Below are 13,792 nucleotides of genomic sequence, written 5' to 3' on the forward strand. Positions count from 1 at the left end.
CATTCAGAGTCATGCTCAAGGACATTTCGACACTAACTCTGGGGGAGCCTGGGTTCGAACTGGGAACCTGGTTCCCATCCGGCCACTTTACCCCTGAGCCACCGCCGCCCCCAAAAACATCTCTGTTTTTACTAACCACCATTTCGGTGGTCACCTTATTACCTAAAAGTGGTGTATCAATGGGCCTTTACACAGTGACCTTTTTGAGCACAGTGCCACTCTCCTCCACCAGAACCATCTTCCCTTCCTCCCTCTGCTGCCTCCTCTTCAGCGCTCTCCTGCTCTTCGTGGCCAGGTGAAAGACGGCCACGCTGCCCACTGCCCCGACGCTGACCGCCAGGATCACCCAGCCCAGTCCCAGCAGGTGGGAGGTGTCCACGCCGGACGGCTGGGACTGGCGCCATAGCCCCAGGGCCACCACGCTCAGGCCGATGAGCGTACCCCAAATGCCAAACGCCATGATGCAGGAACCCCAGGACAGCTCGGCACCCCCGGTCACCACGGTGACGCCCGCCACAGAGACGACCCCTCCGGGTAAGGTCACGGTCTCAGATTTGGGGTCGTAGGTTACGGTAGTGTGGGCGGGGGATGGTAAAGTGGAGGGATCTAGGGTTTCCATTTTTACCATGTCCGGTCTTATTCCTCGCCAGGGGGTCTACGGTGAACAAGCCTCTTCTCTATTTTCTCTTTCCCTCAGTGTCACTGTCCTGGGTCATCAGTCCTGGGTCAAATCCTACAGTATGGAACACAGACATTAGTGATAATGTCTTCAGAATTGCCAATAACTGGCAATTACATTTCTAGCATTCAAGAGTGAAAATAGCTGACATTTTCAGAAAATAATTAGAAAAGAAGTGAAGAAACGAGTGCAAGCAGGTTTGAACGCGTGGAGAAAAGTGTGATTTGTGATCAGGTGTGATAGGAAAGTATCAGCAAGAATGAAAGGGAAGGTGTACAAGACGGTGGTGAGACCAGCTGTTGTATGGTTTAGAGACAGGAAAAGACAGGAAACAGAGCTGGAGGTAGCAGAGACTAAAATGTTGAGGTCAGATGTTTTGGAGATAACGCCAGAGAGGCCAGACTGAGATGGTTTGGACATTTACAGTACAGACAGAGGAGTGATAGTGAGTATATCGGTAGAAGACCTAGAGGAAGGTTTATGGATGTAGTGAAAGAGGACATGAAGTTAGTTGGTGTGAGAGAAGAAGAGGCTAAAGGACAGGATGAGATGGAGGCAGATGATTCGGGATACCAGGATTAAACTTTGTCCAAATAATGATAGAAGAACATTTTCCACTTCTATTTTCCACACACAACATGAACATTCTAAATGGGTCCAGGATTATTTCCTTGTTTGTGTATATCAGTAGCTGCTGACAGGGAATAAACTTGGACCCAAACTGTAACATGCCATTTCCACTGCTACTATAAAGTTCATCTTAGTTGTAAAGGAGACAGAATTTAACAGATAAAAACCTATGGCAATAAAAGGAGACTGTATCTGAACTGAATTTAACTGATAACAGCTTAAAGCTAATGAAACTGATATTTCTCTTCAAAGATCAGGACAGAATAAATGTGTCAAATCAGATGTTATTTTCAGGGCCACCAAAGGTTTCTTTTGCCTTTCTGCCACTGGAAACAGTTTAGAACAGGCACTACATATAAATTCTTCACATATTTACCAAAAGCCATTATATTGGATCAGCTGGTTAGTTGGACAGGATGGAATATTACTGAAAAATAACTGTATTAGTCATTATTTATCTACTGCATTATTGAATTCAGAATAAGTAACCGAACTGAATGAGACAAAATACAATAATTAGAAAAAGATTAGAAGTACAAATGCAGGAAAGTATAAATTTCCCAAGAACAAATAAAAAAATTCTCTTTAAAATATTTTTAAAGAGAAGTGGCACAAAATTGCTTACCTCAGTTAAAAGTTACCCCTAACTTCAGGTCATCGATGTAAAAATAGCTTTAAACGAATGCTCGGTATGAGACGGCGATATGAGTCATTTAAGTGAAAGTGCTGTTGATGTGTGTCTCTGTGTTGAGACTGCATAATGTGGAGCAGGAGACGATGGTGGCCTGTTACCTTTTCATCGCATATAGGCCACGTACGTCACAAACATGAGGCCCCAACAGAAGATGGCAGACGTCACGTCACAATAGTTATATGATTGTTGTGTTATCATTTGTTTGGTTCTGCCATTCCTTGTTTGGAGTAGGAAGGTCTCGTCTGTCATTAAGCGTCATTATAAGCCATTAGCTGGTATTTATGTTAGACCCACTCCCTTCCTCTTTTCCTCCCTCTTTTCACTCTCAAGATGTGGGTGGTGTTCCACCGCCAACACAACGTTTGGTATTATGCTTTAGCTCCTGAACTCTTGGAACCGCTGAGTTAGTGAGCATTAATAGGGGGACAATGAAAATGAAATCTATATGCATACTTGAAAGGAAACAAAATCTAATTGGTTCAGCATAAACTTTATTACATTGTTCCCAAAACAAAAGCCATTTTAAAAACTCGATGCCTCTTTGTCTGACTGGATTGTGGGTCTTATGTATGCTGTCTATTTGAGTAAATATATCTGAATTGTATGTTTTAGTTTGAATGTTTAACTCACTGCACCTTGTCAGTAGACTGCATAAATATTTATGTTAGGCTGTCACTATATGAGCCAAAGCAAATGCTCATTTTAGCTGTGTGTGTGTGTGTGTGTGTGTGTGTGTGTGTGTGTGTGTTGTTAAGAAATTATTAAATTAAACTTAACAGTTAACGATTAATCGAAAGTTCTGCAGTTCTATCTGTAGCTGTCTGTGCGCACGCGTGGCCGAGGAATGCACATGTGGGCTGGTTAAAAAACCTCCTTCATGGTTTTCCAAAAAATTACGAAAGTCATGAAAAACGACCTGCTGTAGTATGTCATTTTTCATTTTTCGTTCCACAAAGTACGAATCGGGAAGCATGAAGAATTGTGCCTCAATAAAAAAAAACATTGTAGAGAGAACAGAAGGGAGAAAGTCAGTCAAGCTCTAGACTCTAGAGTCTCTAGACCAAATAAAGACAAGAGGAGGAGGGGGGCAGCAGTGTCAACATGCTGTCAAATAACAAGGAAGACTTTCCAACATCTGAATTTAAAAGGCAAACAATTCCCTGGTGAAAGACAAGACAAAGACAGGGAGGGGGACAGCATTGTCACCCAGATATGGCAGCAGAGGACGTGGAACAGAGACACTGATGTCAGGGCAGTGGTAGGGGAGACCTTTCAGTTTTAACTTCACCCAGCTGATGGCTGCTCAAAATGGTCATGATGAGCGCTCAGGGGGATCTGTTGGGGGTTCGTGTCTGGCTTAAAGAAACGTTACGTTCAACGCGTAGACATGGGCAGGTCACCTCAGGAGGCTGCCCCTTTGACCTTCTGATTACCAGACAGCCTGCAGGCTACGCTAATATGGCATACAGTAGGTTAGAATACAATACATACACAATACATAAGCCTAATCCTTTGGAAATGGGTATTTCTATTTGAAATTGAACAGCTAAATCTACCCCTCCCCAACATTCAGAAAACATGCAGTAAATAAAGTTTTGTGATGTCAGTGAGTGGAAGAAGTCCAGCCTGTCAAACTCATCATCTCTTATGTCCCTTATCTGCCCTACCTTTGAGGCTAAACTTGAAATCCTTGGCAGATGGTGGTCCAAAATTAGTGGTCAACTAAACCCATTGAAAGGCCATTAGTCGAGTCGAGTTCTTCTTTCTATTGACCTCAACATTAGAAGCCACAGAAAACTAATTAAAAAGAAATACATAAAACAAAACAAATAAAAACATTAAACAGAGAAAAGAATAATGTGTTTTAGTGGACAATGATTTAGGTAGTGAAGGCATGACCATAATGCTTGTAATGTGGCCCAATTTCTAGGGCCACAGGCCTTTAACTTAACTCGGTTTGGTTCGGTTCGGTATAGGCCATTTTGGCCTATATTCACAATATCTACACCTTCTAAAATCACAAGCAGCCTCCTGCTTACACGAAAGAGAGAAAAACTAGGTCGCTTACATTTCATGGTTGTAATTAAGACCCCCAAATTGACCATTTTCATTAGACCATTTAAATTATTTTGTCCTATAGGGACCCTGACAATTTGACAGTTTGATGAGATTGTCTGAATTACATAATTCTACATGAGAGTGAACATAATTTGTTAATCTACGGCGATGCAATTGTTGAATATTTACCCTACATAATACATTTGGGTATTGTTTGCTACCACAGGTCGCATTTACTATAGAATCTAGCATTTCCTGTCAGTGTATTGGTTGGTTGGTCAGTGGTCACCCCAGGCAAGCCCCCAGGTCATCGTGACATCACGTGACATCAGCCTCCATATATGGTGCCCAGGTCATTGTGACATCACGTGACATCATCAGGGATGCATATACCTGATGTTATAGTCCCTGATGTCATCTTGCTGATGCCAGCAACTCTACATCTGACCTCAAACCTCAAACCCCTAGATCTCCATATATGGATATAACCCTTAGATCTCCATATATGGATATATATATACATCCTTCCTCTTCGATGTCTCCCTTTTGACTTATACCTGTTCATCAAACCCTGTACACTCAAGACATGCTCCTTATATGACCAAAACAGAATTCATTCCATTCCTCACCCCCCATGCCAAAGCGCCAGTGCTCGCCCAGCGAGGGCGAGTTCGGCGAGGTCCCTTTCTCGCCCTCAGGCGTCTTACTGGTAATAATTTCAAGTAGACTGAATTATGGTATAATTAAATTACACATTATTTGGTTGGGAACCCCCTGGAAACCTCTCAAGGTCCCTGCAGCCCCCTTTGAAAACCACTGCCCTATACTTAGAAAAACAACAGGAACCAACAGACCAGACTAGACCAGAATAGACCAGACCAGAAAAGAACAAAAACTAAAAACAGATCTACAAGCTCACGATGCATCACGATGCGACGTATTGTGAGCTAGTAGATCAGCTATTTTATCTATTTTTGAAATAGGGCTTAAGTGGTTAACAGATTGAACCCTGGTAGCCGGCTAATTCCTCATCCCCTCCCTCAGTCTCGTAACCATCATCCATCCAATCCCCTCAACTGTCAATCCTTAACCCACATTTCCTCATCTTCCTTCTGCACATCGCACTGGTAAGTCTCTTGGAGCTCCCTTTACCTTATTGATTGTTCTGACAGTATGCTGGCTTTACCAGGCTAAAGCAGGTTCTAAACTGGAGATTTCAGAGGTTTTCATTATATAGTGAATTAGTGATTAATCTCTTGATTCAATGTTTTTCTAAATATTACTTTGCAGGACTCTTTTGGAGCCTTGGACATTAACTTGAGAGGCCATAAAATCTGTGAGCAAAAAGGGGATTTTCTGGAATCGTCTCAAAAAGCATCACAAAAGAGACTTTTACTTTAAGGATCTCAAAAGACCTTGGCAGGAATTTGCCAAGACATTTACATTGGGTGAACACATCCCACACACAAAAAACTGCCAACATGGGAAATGCCACAAGTGGCAAGTTGTCCAAGGAGATCCTGGAGGAACTCAAATTGAACACCAAGTTCACAGAGAATGAGATCTCCCAGTGGTACGAGAGCTTCCAGAAGAGTTGCCCAACTGGACGGATCAGCCCGGACGAGTTTGAGCAGATCTACGCCCGGTTCTTTCCAGACAGCGATGCCAAGAACTACTCCCAGCATGTGTTCCGCTCATTTGACACCAACGAAGACGGCACGCTGGACTTCAAGGAGTACATCATAGCCCTGCACATGACCTCGGGCAAGCCAACCAGGAAGCTGGAGTGGGCCTTCTCACTGTTTGACGTGGACAAGAACGGGTACATCACCAAGACAGAGGTGACGGAAATCTGCCAGGTGAGGAGGGAACGGTGGTCTCTGGTGGTTAAACTTAATGTCCTTGCATAACAGCACTGTTCAATGCCCACTACGAGTTGTACGACCATGTGTCCTTTATGAATTGTCCTTGATTCAAACACTGAATCCTTGAGATAAAAGGTAAAAACTGCATGAAATGTACAAGTGATAGGGTGGGGGTCGATTGGGTTATTATTTACAAAATACTGGAGATGGTGACGGCTATTGCTCTTTAGACCTTTGACAAATGTTAGACATTTAGAGTTGGGTCGACTCTAGCTTCAAAGTAGGTTTTCCAGAGTTGGTTCTGCCTCTTGTCACCTGCACATTTCTCCCAAACATTCATTTTACATATTCTTTATTTCAGTGCCACCTGAAATTGTTCCAGAGCATAAAAGCAAATGATTTTGATACAGCACAAATGGACTGCTACTATGAACATAGAGACAATTCACTTAAAATGTTGCTCAACAGGGGGAAACCTCGGCTAATCTTTCTAAATTAAATTCAGAGAAGCAACCATTTCATAGAATGGCTCAAGGGGGATTATTTGTCCATTAGGCAGCCCCCTTGAGCCTCACAATCCTAATAATCTGTGATTAGAGGGTTTAGCCATTAACCTTAATTCTACTCTTGGGCCCATGGCTACTCTATTCTAAGTTGTTTGGTAATAAATGCAAACATTCATATATTCTGCTTTGAATCAAATCATGTAGAACTCTTGGGAAGTCTAGACATCATTGGAGTCCGGCTTGATTAATTGTTGAATGATGGCCAATTGACATTTGTCCATATGACTTATTTTGTGCTAGAATTTGGGCTCAGCCAAAAGTTCCAAAGCCTATAGGAATCCTCCCAGTTTTCATGTTCAAGCTATGACAGGTCTATGTGCAACACAATTGTGGATACTGGATAGCAGGTGGAAGCGTGCTGATAGGTGCAGATTAAGTCAAATTATTCACAATAAGGAAGTGGAGGCATAGAGTACCATTAATGTATAGGTTTACTGTACTTTATGTCTGTACATGAGACACGTAAATACCACCTTGATCAACATCTACAGTATTCATACCCTGTAGTAGATAGACGGAGAGGGCAAGCTAGTAGGTCAGCAGGGAAAGAAACAAGAATGACTCAGTTAGTCATAACTGCCAGGTGCAGAAAGCTCTCGTTTATGAGTATAATCAGTTTGTGTGCTGCGTTCAGACTATGGGTTTTATAAGTCTCCCATTGGCTTAGACTAGGCAGCCTAGAGACGAGGCAGCCAATCATTAAAAAGTGTCCACTACGGTCGCTACTAGAGGTATAGTTGCGAACGCAGTGAGCCACTTACTATGACAGCAAGGGCTGAATGTCTGTGTGTGTGTGTGTGTGTGTGTGTCTGTGTGTCTGTCTGTCCCGCTGTTACACCACCCGCCCGCCACCAGAGGGCGCAGCTGTAGCACACACACACACACACACACACACACACAGGGCGCAGCTGTAGCACACACACACACACACACACACACACACACACACACACACAACCACACACACACGAGCTGCGTTCGCTTCCCGCGTTTGCGCGTCTTACTTGTAGCAAAGCACCTGGCAAAAAAAGCGTCTGGCCCGAGGCTTTTTGCTAATCCATGTTAATCTACTGCAGGTGTGACGAGTGCTACCATGTGGGACACACACTTAAAAGGTTTGACCCCAAAGCATCTCAGTGGACAAAGTCTATACTCAAGTAAATACTCAAGTATGCAGAAAGTTCTGAAATGTAGAACATTTACAAAAACTGTGAAAATATTGCAGATGTAGGCTACAAGCTCACAACGTGCGATGTGTTTTGATATTGTAGATCAGCTATTTGAACTCGATTTGAAATAGAGTTTACAGTAAGTGGTTAAGTCATAATATATTTGTTTATTTAGTTTGGGTCCCAAGAGTAGTCAAAAGTTAGCTTGGGTTCCAGCCTGAATCACTGGAATTCTGAATTGTCACTCGCGAGTTTTTATAATAATAATACTCCAAAAGTGTCCTTATAAGTTCAGTACTCGAGTAAAGGTAGCAGCAGTTAATTGCAGTGATTCTGTAGACAACTTTGGACAGGCGAGATAAACAAGCATTGGTAAATGGCCAATAACTTTGCATTAGATGTAGTATTTATACATAATTCATTGGAGAAATTGGGTGGGTTACAGTAGCCCCATATGTGACCTCAGTCCCTACACTCATTCTGTAGCTCCAAGATGAGGTCCCACCGATCGTTCACTGCGTTTCAGAATCGGCGCATGGTTTCCACTAGGAACGTTGCTTAACCTTTTCTGCACATCATATCCAAAAAGTAAAGGTAACTTGGATTTTCTTGTCCGTAACTAAAGTAAAATTAGTTTAGTTAATTATCGGACACTTTTTGGATACGATGTGCAGAAAAGGGTAAGCAACGTTCCTAGTGGAAACCATGTGCCGGTTCTGAAACGCAGTGGAACGCGAACTCGGTGGGACCTCATCTCGGAGCTACAGAATGAGCGTAGGGACTGAGGTCACATATGGGGCTAGGGTTACTGGAACATACACAAGGATTTAAGGGCTCAGCCTCAATGATCAAGGAGAGGTCAAGGACCACTTAGGTAACAGCCAAGGCTACTGTGACATTGTCTCCCTCTGTAGTGGCATGCTCTAAACTAAACACGTAAATATAGCCATAGGACATTATTGCATTTCTGTGTACATATTGTTTGCTCATAAACAGTAACAGATTGTCAATGAAAAGTAAAATAATAATAATTGTCATAATAATAATAGTAATAATATAACTTAAGAGCTTAAGAAACTAGTCAGCGGTCATACATTAGTTAAATTATCTGAGTAAACGAGCTATCATTGCACATTTTATCTAATATGTTTTTGTTTTCCAACATGAAATGATGATACAAAATCTGTGTGTGTGTGTGTGTGTGTGTGTGTGTGTGTGTGTGTGTGTGTGTGTGTGTGTGTGTGTGTGTGTGTGTGTGTGTGTGTGTGTGTGTGTGTGTGTGTGTGTGTGTGTGTGTGTGTGTGTGTGTGTGTGTGTGTGTGTGTGTTACTTTTGTTATGTAATCTGTTTTGAATACCTGATTTATTTATAAGTGTATATCCGATGCAGGCCATATTTAAGCTGATTCCTAAGGAAGAGCAGTGCAAGTTACCCGCAGATGAGAACAATCCAGAAAAGAGAGCCGATAAGCTGTGGTCTTACTTCAACAAGAAGGACACTGGTAAGTAACATAGTTTAAATTCCTACGGCCTCCCCTCCTTATAAGTACATTGACACATGGTAAATTAACTTGATAGAAAACGTTTTAAACAGAATAACCACTTGAACAATGGTAGCCCTAAATCATGACAGTCATGCAGCAACTTCAGCCAGTTTTTTGGGACCGCTAGTACATTAAAGCCAGGCAGAGCCGGCCTTCAGATCAGGCAGATCAGGCAAATGCCTGGGGCAACAGGAGCGTGAGGGGCAGCAGAGCCGTCAGCCCAATCGCAGAAACATTCGCTTTTTTTCAAGCAGGCACGGAGCGCTGAGCAGGCTGCTCCTGTGGTCATTTTTATGGCCACAGGAGGGAGCTAATCGTCCAGTGTGAAACAATAATAAATCAGTCATGTGTATTATAGCCTTTGTGATATAAATTACTCTACATTGGTCACGGGAGGGGGGGCATCTGGAAATATTATGCCTGGGGCAACATTTTCAATAAGGCCGGCACTGAAGCCAGGCCCTTCGGCTGCACGCCGAAAATATATTTGCCCTCCGGCGTAGTGGACCCAAATACTAACCACTGAATGGTGACAGTGATTTTGCTTCTAATTCAGCCTGGGAAAGGCGCGTGGCAGAATTATAGGCCTACCATAAAATCTTAATTGTCTCCACCAGGCCGAAGGCATGGGGAGAGAGTATGTGTTGCAGTCCGTCCGTCCGTGGGTCCGTCTGTGAACAGCTAATCTCCGGCACCGCTAACCCAGTCGATGCCAAATTTGTGGATGCCAACGATGAATCTCTGCCCAAGATTTCCAGAGCGGCCTGTTATAGCGCCACCAGGAGGCTGACTTTTGAAAAAAAAAAAAATTATATTACTCCTCCAGATTCTGTCCACAAATCCCGCAAATCGTTACACACTATCGCTATAGTCATGTGTTCAAGATGGATCTGTCCGATATTTCATATTCCATCCTAATTGGCTTTCAAAGTTTGCAGGATTGGCCCTTTTGAAACAAAAAGCAGCAAATCATGAACGCAGCGTGCAATTTACGTGAAATCTTTCACAGACTTTCCTACTAGGCTGAGGAATATATCCCACCCTTTTCACATTGGTCTGTTATAGCGCCACCAACAGGTGGATATTTGCAAAACACTTTTATGGAACAAAATGTCTCAAATCATCCAATTGCCATCAGCGCCACCAGGAGGCCACAACCTGACCTGGCCTGGTGGAGACCTGTGCCCCGAGGGGCACTTTTTGTAGTTAGTTTTGTTTTGTTTTTTTGTTAGTTTTTTCCTAAAACGGACGGCCGTTCGGGAGTTCTCCCAGATTTTCGGATGGTCAGCACGTCCCTAGTCGATTATAAAAAACATAATTATATTTATTTTACAAATGGATTTGTTGCTACCATAAAAACATATGAGATAAATCTAAAACCACTGCACGTTTTTTATTCAATCAATCAAACATTAATCAATTAATTTGTGTGTGTGTGTGTGTGTGTGTGTGTGTGTGTGTGTGTGTGTGTGTGTGTGTGTGTGTGTGTGTGTGTGTGTGTGTGTGTCTGTGTCTGTGTGTCTCTCCCCCCCAGAGCGACTGGCAGAAGGAGAGTTCATAACAGGGGTGATTGACAATGAAGGCGCCATGCGTCTCATAACCTATGAACCACAAGTCAAACAATAAATTCACCTCCACTTCTTACATACCCTCTTCAATGTTGTTTTTGTACTCTCGCAATCCCTTTTTCACTACCCCTCTCCCCCTAGCCCTCTCTGTAAATACTTCCATTGCAGTCCTTATCAAACCATTTGAGAAAGCAGAGGTTAACAGTATGACTACATCGTTTTATTTGATGTACGTACGTTACTGAAGCGTGGTTTTCTAGTAGCGTACAGTATGTGCTTATTTTATGTCATTGCAATACATTTTAAATTTTAAATTGTAATTGTAATTAAAAGTCACACTCGTGTGAACTGTGAAGGGAGGGTCGCCTGGTAATGTTTGTTTAAAGTGCTCTAAACAAACGTCAAAGTCCATAGACTTGTGGCTTCCACATGACATAATTCCGAAAGTCAGACGTGGTTGGAGGGGCTGGTGCCCCTCAACAATTATTTACAAATGAGCAGCTTTTGTAGAATGTAGCCTACAGTAATGCATTCTGTTACAGACTCAAAGATAGACAGAATACATTTGCTTGGTAGATTATGTGGACAGTCCTCTTGAAATTGTCTTACTATTTTTAACCAAAGTGCAGTAATCTACTACAAACACTGTATAAAAATGAGAAAAGGCTTAATTAAAGGTTGTCACAAATGTGTGTGTTGGTCTTAATTTCCCATATCCCCTGGACAGGACAACAATACATTCCCCTTTGACCCAATGTATTGTATAGGGCTACTGGCATACTGTTGTGAAGAGTGATACAAATCCTCTTGACGATGGTGCGTGTGACTGACAACCCATGTTTTCTCACTGTATTTGTCACCAAACAGAAAACCCAGGATTATTTGGCATGATGGCCTGCCCTAGACGCTCCAACAACTGCATATACTGTACATTTGAAGGAATTAGGGCTTTTCAAAGCCTTAGCCCGGTAGAAATTGCATATAATTTTAAATGCCTATAGGTTGTGTTACTAAATGTTTCATCCCTCATTTGAAAATAGTGTAGGCTGTAGTATATTTAAAAAAAAGTCAAAATTATTTATAGTGATACATTCATTAAAAATGTGTGTGTGTGTGTGTGTGCCGGAGAAGAAAAAGGGTCCTGGCCGCACACTGTCTTCACTTACAAAACGTTTCGTCACTCGGACCATCTTCAGGGCATGGTGGCATGTGCTGCTATATCCTTCCAAACTCATTCTGTGACCGTCCGTCCACATCGCTGATCTCCCACCGCTCCATCCGCTTTCCATCTCTCCTGGTTCCATTGGTCTGTTTGTCCTTCCAACTTGGGATTACTCCCATAATCTTCTGTTTGACATGAGAGAGCAGACGTTTCAAAATCTGTGTAATCTTCCTAACCCCATGTGTCTGGGGAGATTCCGTGTGTCCTGCATGTGACATGTATGTCAGGCTTATCAGACTCATGTCTGTGTCATATACTGTACAGTACAACAGGATCTGCATCAAACTCCCAACGCTGTAAAGACTAAAAGGTGTGCATGATGACCAGAGCGTGTGATTTTGTGAATCACCCTGTGGGGATTCAGGGGGGACTAATACATTAGTCCGACGTACCAATAGTCCGACATACTGTACCATACCTTCCTCTAACGCTTGTACCCAGGGATTCATTCAGTTTGAGACTGATCTGACTACCATAGTTAAGACCCTGTGCTTAACCACTTTAGTCTTAGTGAAACAAACTTGAGTTACAGCTATACTCAGAATAGGGGTGCTAGCTGGGGTTAAAGCATCAGACGCTAAACTATAGCAATGACTGACATGAAACCAGCAGAGAAAGATCACACTTAATTTGACAATAAACATATATAAATCCTATAAACTATAGTCCATACCCGTTTGAGGATATGACGATATTCTTTTTCTTTCTTTTGCTGAATGCGGAACATTTCACACAGGTGAAGGAGATAGGAGAAGATAGATACATAAAAAATCACACCCGTGTGAAGTGAGGGGCACATCATCATACATCATCATACATGATCTCATTCCAGCCAATCACAATTTGCGTCCTCACCTTCGTCTTCAATGTTTGTGTTTAAGCTGGCCATTCATTGTCGATGGCATTCGATGGCATTCAATTCACAAACACTCAAAACTGGTCACTCGTTGTCAAAGGCATTCAATGACAATGTTTGTCTTAACACAAAAATCCTCAGAGATGGACACAGGGGAAAAAATGCACATTTCGACACTAATTCCGTCCTCAAATTCTGAGCATGGACTATTTGCCACTTATATATAACGGGTGACCCCTGTGGCACACCCGTTATGCGATGCTCAGCCAATCACAGTGCAGAATGGCACACCTAGCCAATCACAACGGCCAGTCACAGCGCCAATGTCGGCGCCATACATGGTAATCTTTTTTCCTATCACCTCAATATTGGCACCATATATGGTAATTTTCCCTCCTCAACTTTTGAGGACATGTCAATCAATCAATCAATCAATCAATCAATCAATCAACCTTTATTTATATAGCACATTTACACAACCGAAATTGACCAATGTGCTTCACAGTAGACAGAGTATAATGACAGAGTATTACAAAAACATAGTATAAGAGCATGATAAAAGAATTACATCGAGAAAGTACTAGAATAGCAGAAGAATACATAATCATTAGAATCAAGAACAAATAAGTAACTATCTAGGTCAGACAACATTAAAGGCGAGAGAGAAAAGGTGGGTTTTGAGAAGGGATTTAAAAGTCTCTATGGATTGGGCAGTTCTAATGTGGGGGGGAAGGTTGTTCCATAACTCTGGGGCCACAACCGCAAAAGCACGGTCACCTCTTGTTTTCCAGGTTAGGTCTGTTGGCATGGTCAGTAGTGACTGGTCAGCCAAGCTTAACCCTGCCTTTACTAATAATGCTGCTCTCCCAATAAATACATTAAGCAATAACAGTCTAAAAACAATAATCAGACATATACAACTAAGGCTGATATCAGCTCCCG

General features: G+C 42.4%; 2 protein-coding genes across 3 annotated transcripts in view; one reads left to right on the forward strand and one right to left on the reverse strand.

Annotated features, from left to right (window-relative positions):
• Positions 1–2,117, reverse strand: part of LOC310856111 (uncharacterized protein) — a 38,119-nt gene extending 36,002 nt beyond the window's left edge. Inside the window, exons 1-2 of one of the 2 annotated variants that reach the window (XR_014569050.1) lie at positions 1,935–2,117; positions 68–733 (exon numbers count right to left, since the gene is read on the reverse strand). Coding sequence is in view for 1 of the 2 variants with exons in the window: in XM_083761340.1 (XP_083617466.1) it covers positions 188–628 (441 nt within the window). In the remaining variant the exon portion in view is untranslated. The remainder of the gene's footprint in view (positions 1–67; positions 734–1,934) is intronic. The other variant, XM_083761340.1, reaches the window with a different exon arrangement.
• On the forward strand, positions 456–11,264 carry rcvrn2 (recoverin 2). The gene is made up of 4 exons (XM_083761339.1): positions 456–534; positions 5,352–5,920; positions 9,051–9,162; positions 10,739–11,264. The coding sequence occupies exons 2-4, from the start codon at positions 5,543–5,545 to the stop codon at positions 10,828–10,830; spliced, it is 582 nt and encodes a 193-aa protein (XP_083617465.1). The 5' UTR covers positions 456–534; positions 5,352–5,542; the 3' UTR covers positions 10,831–11,264.
• Positions 11,265–13,792: the final 2,528 nt, after the last annotated feature.

This window comes from Protomyctophum parallelum, assembly GCF_964188405.1.
Source record: "Protomyctophum parallelum genome assembly, chromosome: 3".
Classification (NCBI taxonomy): domain Eukaryota; kingdom Metazoa; phylum Chordata; class Actinopteri; order Myctophiformes; family Myctophidae; genus Protomyctophum; species Protomyctophum parallelum.